This window comes from Papaver somniferum, chromosome 6 (genome assembly GCF_003573695.1).
Source record: "Papaver somniferum cultivar HN1 chromosome 6, ASM357369v1, whole genome shotgun sequence".
In the NCBI taxonomy this organism is placed as follows: Eukaryota; Viridiplantae; Streptophyta; class Magnoliopsida; order Ranunculales; family Papaveraceae; genus Papaver; species Papaver somniferum.
In genome coordinates, this window is record NC_039363.1 from 69,582,010 (window position 1) to 69,587,589 (window position 5,580).

The 5,580-nt window shown below is 34.9% G+C and overlaps 1 protein-coding gene across 1 annotated transcript; it reads right to left on the reverse strand.

Annotated features, from left to right (window-relative positions):
- Positions 1 to 301: 301 nt before the first annotated feature.
- Positions 302 to 2,717, reverse strand: LOC113287897. The gene is made up of 2 exons (XM_026536771.1): positions 2,578 to 2,717; positions 302 to 1,687 (listed from the first exon to the last, which is right to left on the reverse strand). Exon 2 carries the CDS (start codon positions 1,594 to 1,596, stop codon positions 1,099 to 1,101), a length of 498 nt encoding a protein of 165 aa, XP_026392556.1. The 5' UTR covers positions 1,597 to 1,687; positions 2,578 to 2,717; the 3' UTR covers positions 302 to 1,098.
- Positions 2,718 to 5,580: the final 2,863 nt, after the last annotated feature.

Sequence of the window (5,580 nt, forward strand, 5' to 3'; positions counted from 1 at the left end):
TGATACATGGGAGGAGGACAAGTCTTAAACATAATTGTACAAATAATTTCTTTTGTATTTTCTTTTTTTTCCCTAAATTTTTAAACCACAAGGAAGAGCAAATAAAAGATGGACGCACAGTTGCGAGAATAAGCTTAAAAGAATTTGTTAGGAAACTAGAAAAGCAAGAACTATAATGCCACTACCTAAAAAGCACACACTTTGTTCCACTAAACCTACCAATTGAAGAGAAAAAAATAAAATTTTCAACCTTTCATCAGATAGATAAGATTAAAAGTGGCCACAAATCTAAACTTGTGAATATACAATCTTCAATTTCACTATTGTTAGCACTCGTTTAACCTGCGTTTACGATTACAAAAGCACAACCAATCATAAAAACCTAACAAAATGATGAAAGAAACACAAAAATCAGGGTTCAAAAGAAGATTTTGACTGCTTTACACATGCTTTGATTACAAACACAAGAGAACTGTGACCTAATCACCATCCAATCCTTCACAATAACTATGCTAAAACCCATGCTGTCCACTTCAGTTAAAGCATCTTAATACGGTAAAGAAATTTGACGTGTAAACTAATGTGTATAAAAGAGAGACCTTACCCACAAATGCTCCAAACTCAAAAGAATACTCCAAAATCAGACGTAGACAAGGCCCCAAACAACCACTCTTCTTCAATTCACAAGCCTCCAAAATCACCCCAACCAGACAGTGGAAAACATAATGATCTATAAAGCTTGCACCACAACTACCTGTGTCTCAGAGAAAATGTCTTCTACAACTCCTGTTAAGGTAGGCACCAGAGGCACTGTTGGTGCCCTTGTCCTGCAGGAGATCGAGTATTTCTCCAAGCTTGATTCACCCTGCAAAAACTCTCAGGGATCCCAACCACAGACTAATTCGTGCAGTGGTAGTTGTAAAGCCAAATTTGGGTCTGGAAGTATGACGCAGAAGAGGAAGAAGAAGAAAGATGGTGGCAGATTCATACCAAGTATCTGTTCTGTGGTGGAAGTTGTTGAAACCAACCGACTGAATAGGATTCATGGGGTAAGTTACAGGAACTTGAGAACTGATTCGAAGAAGTTGCAGGGTTAAACTACGCAATACTCTGGGAGAGCTTTGAGAAACCAAGTTTCTTGAACCGGCTCTTTATAGGATTTGACCATCTATCTGGGTTCCCGCATTTTACGTCTACTATCTCAACAATGTAAGATACTTTTCTAGTACTAACTTTCTCTCTGTTAGGAGTCCCCTCTAAAGCAATATTCTCAGAGCCAAGCATCGGGATCCGATGGTTATTCTTCAGAATGTTGTGTCTTGTTTTCTGGATATGTTCGAGATGTTTGTTACGATTACTGCTGCGAAATCTTCCACCAACGCTTCTACTACCTATCACCTCATTTGATGCTCCTCTTGGTTGTACCATTTTCGCAACTCCACCACCGTTTGTCGGAGGTTTCCTACCAGAGGATGTTGTGGCCTGTGATCTGCACTTGATGGACTCCAATTCCCTAGTCATCAGGGCACTGATAGTCCCGCTTGTCCCCACTTTAATGGAGCCTTTGCCACCCCTGACTTCAATCGACTGAACCATGATCACTTGATCACCACACAAACTTCAACCTATGATTCTTCTATCGGGAAGCTCCCAGTGGAACATGTAACTATGTAAGCAGATTGTTTACCTGCTATGAAAAATAACCGTTCAGTGTATATACAAATGAACTATATGCTTGTATTTCAATGCCATGTTTACTTTTCAGCTAAGACAAAAAAGATATGGCTCAACTTCTTAATAAAAATCCCGATCAATCAACAAGAACCAAGCATAAAAAAGAAAACTCTGTAACATAAAGTAATCAGATGATTCACACTCCATTCTAATAAAAGAAGAGTTTTACCAGGAGGTCCATATAATTTCCTGATAACATGGACGCTTAAATTAAAAACCAACTAGATGTCGAGATACTGAAACTAAAGCCCATGAAAAGTATTACTCCTAGTAAGAGATTGGGATCTCAAGTAGTATGTTCTTGTTAACCATGAAAAAATTTGCATCAGTAAGAACAGCTCAAAAGTAGGGCGAATTGAAGAGTAATGGTAAACGAAAGTAATGGTGATTCTCTGTAGATTTACGGAATTTAGCTATCCACTGATAGCCACCGAATTGAATGCACATATTGACAAAAAAAAAGAGTAAATCACTAAAGATACAAAAGACAAAATCCAGCAATAAACAACGTCAACACCGTAAATTGATGATTTCAATCGTTTCTGACAATAATCTCAAGCCCCTTGAACCATAATTTTTAGCCAAGTGGACGAAATTCAACGATGAGACTTTAAAATTAGTAGGTTAGATTGGTATCATGATAGTAACTATCAGAACTGGTGTTCTGATTGATACCCTAATACTCAAAAAACGTACAAGTTGAGCAAGAAATTCTATTAATCTAATTAATCTAACACATCAATTTCCCCGATTTATGCTAAAACTCATGTATCAAATAACTCCTAATAAACATACCAAAAAAACCTTAGAAGAGATTTAGAAAAAAAAAATGAGAAGATTTACCAACGAGAAATAAACCATAGAAAGTTTCTGAAAGCGTCTTCTCCTTACTCGGATCTTCGTTATTTATCACTTGTGACGAGAAGACCTTGTCGATTTTTCCCTCGCTAATAGTAATGAGATCACCCCATGTTCCCGCGATCTAACTCGCACTTTTTTAAACCGCTAATACAGAAAGAAACAAAACCGAACCAAACCGACAAACATAGCGGTTTGTGAAAGTACCGTGGGACCCTTGTCGAATCGATAAAGCTAACCGTCATGCAAAATAAGTGTTTTAAGAACCGGACCGGACCGACTGGTTGGATCGGTAAATCATTGAACCAGTAAAAACTAGGCTGGTTCAACTATGACCCACTAATATTTAAAAAACGGTGAGCCGGGTGGTCCAATCGGTGATCCAGATGACCCAGTTGAGTTTTATCTGGTTCACTCAGTTACTTTCCTATCAAACTTTCAGACGAGTTTATCCTAATCTTTTTATCAGTTCCCCTAAATCAAAAATTTTCTTCATTCCAAAATTGTTGTTATGATTTATACTTTGCTTGAACCTTTTTATGATAATTGATATATGAATTGTTCTATAAAGAATCAGATCAGTTATACAACAAATCTATTTTTAAGAAAAAAATTATACATCACCATTTGTTTATCAATTTGGAAATAAAAAATGAATACATGCAATTAAACTCAACCTTGAAAGCAATACGTAGACGATATTCAGTAAGTGAAAAAGGAACGGAATAAGTCTTCTTCTCTGTGTTAGGTTCTTTCAACAGAGAAAGGGGGAGAATGAGAAATAGTTATTAGTAGAAGATAAGATGTAGGTTAATGGGGTAAGGGAAATGTTAACTTTTTTTTTTACATCCTTGCATTATTTTTTGAAATATGCTAACTACTACCATCACGTTCACAAATAGTACTCCATCTGCCACTTCCCACACACGGTATAAGATAAGATTAGTCTAACTTGTATTTTTAACCCAGAAAACCGGTCAAATCACTGGTTGAACCCGTTGATCCTGACCCAGTAGTTTTTTCGGCTTGACGGTGTTAAAACATTGTGCAAAATTTTGCACCCAAATCTGTTGGATCCACTCGACCCGACTTGGGTTCTGATGTATGGCCGTCAAATCCGGTTCTTGGTACCGTGGATGGGTTTGATAGGCGGATTATATTAGACATGGATAGACAAGTTAAAATCCATTAGGATACATGATTCGCTCTACCTTTTATTTTTTTCTCCACCAAACTCAAGCCTAAGACCGAGTCTAATTGTCATTCGACTTCAAGATTCAACCTTCAAAAATATAGCATTTTCTCGTGATTTTTCTTGGTTCAAGTTGTGGATCGGGTTGCTTGAACATTAGCTTAAATCAAGTCTAGAATGCTTAATGCTTTAGTTTCGAAGTTACATGAAATGGTTTCGCGGCGCAAATCATTTATAGCCATTGAGATTAAGGAAAAAACGACCCATGGTTGGAGATCGACGCGTGAATATGATGCTGAAACATTTATCACTAAGCATTTATATTTACGGTACACTAAAAATGGTATCCCATTCGAGCTGACATGGAGGGTAAGTTGAAGGTTAAATATAATGACCATTAGACGTACTCATCCTAATGGAGAAAAAATTGAGATCAAATTGGTTTCCAATCTACGTTACAATCATCATATATAAAACTCGAAGAAATACAACCTAATATTCAAAACTTGATTACTAGTTCGGCAATTTTTAATTACTGAAATTTAAACTGGATTTAGAAAAACATTAACAAAGAAATAATTAACTCTGTATTTCCTTCTTCGCAAACCCAAAATTTAATATAACTAATATTCAATACATCAACTAAACAACATTCATAATTAGTTCAAAAACATTACAAAGTACTGAAATTCCTAATGCGAGGAATGTTCATTTTTGTTCCTTCCACCTAAACCCGTACAAGTAATAAATATTCTCATTAGAAATACGAACTAAAAAAAATAAAAGATAAATGCAGTGACCAAACTTAATTGTTTCAGCAAGGATTAATTGGTACATGATCAACTTTTCAGTCTTCTCAACATTATAAGTTTCACTTGATTAAGGAGCAACGAGTACATCATAACTATTATGATCATTACTCAAGCTTCTTGTGAAAACTAAAATCTTAACATATTTCAAGAATTTGATAATACAATTAACAGCTTATTGTACACGTGATAACCATTTCATATCAATTTGAGTTTTTAAATTTTAAACATTCACAATTTTAATACAAAAGGTTATTATAAACTTATTAATGTTGACTAAACAATGTTTTTATAGAGGATAAAAAAAAAATCAATTCACCAATATCCAATCAGCCCATCCACGGATGGCAAATGTACCTGATACATATTGGATGCAAATGGGCATCTAAAATCTGACACTTACGCATATTGGATACGAATGAGACCAAATTTTTAGTATTTTATCACTGCTCAGCCCTGAATTTGGTAATGGAAATCATTTTTAGTGTCAATCCCAATGTAAAACGCATATATTCTTCAATAAGGAACAACCCAGTGTGCTCACTTGTTAGACGTGATTAGTGTATCAAATAATTTCAATGCAGATATGTAACACTAATCGATTTTACTATACTACTAAAATGGTAGTTAATTGAGTTTGCATTGTTCAAAAAAATTATTTTAATAATAATAATATGTTACATTGAAAATATTGGATTAAAACTAAGTGATAATATGAACATCAAAATCAAATTTTTGATCCACGTGGTAAAGTTAAAACCTCGTTTAAGATTTCTTTTGATTCCATGGAAGCACATTGTATCAAATATTTAATCAATTAATCGAGTAAGTTTCCACCAAATTTTTTTAAATTGACTGTGGTTATTAACATGGCGGGAATCTTCTAATAGGTCTGAAAATCGTACATAATTTTCTAATTTTGTTGAGAAGTATCAGATACATTCCAGCCATGTCCCTCGTAAAAAAACAGTAACCCTCTTTTTCTTC

Excerpts from the sequence above, each read along its gene's own strand:
- LOC113287897 (XM_026536771.1), bottom strand. The coding sequence starts at position 1,596 with ATGGTTCAGTCGATTGAAGTCAGGGGTGGCAAAGGCTCCATTAAAGTG.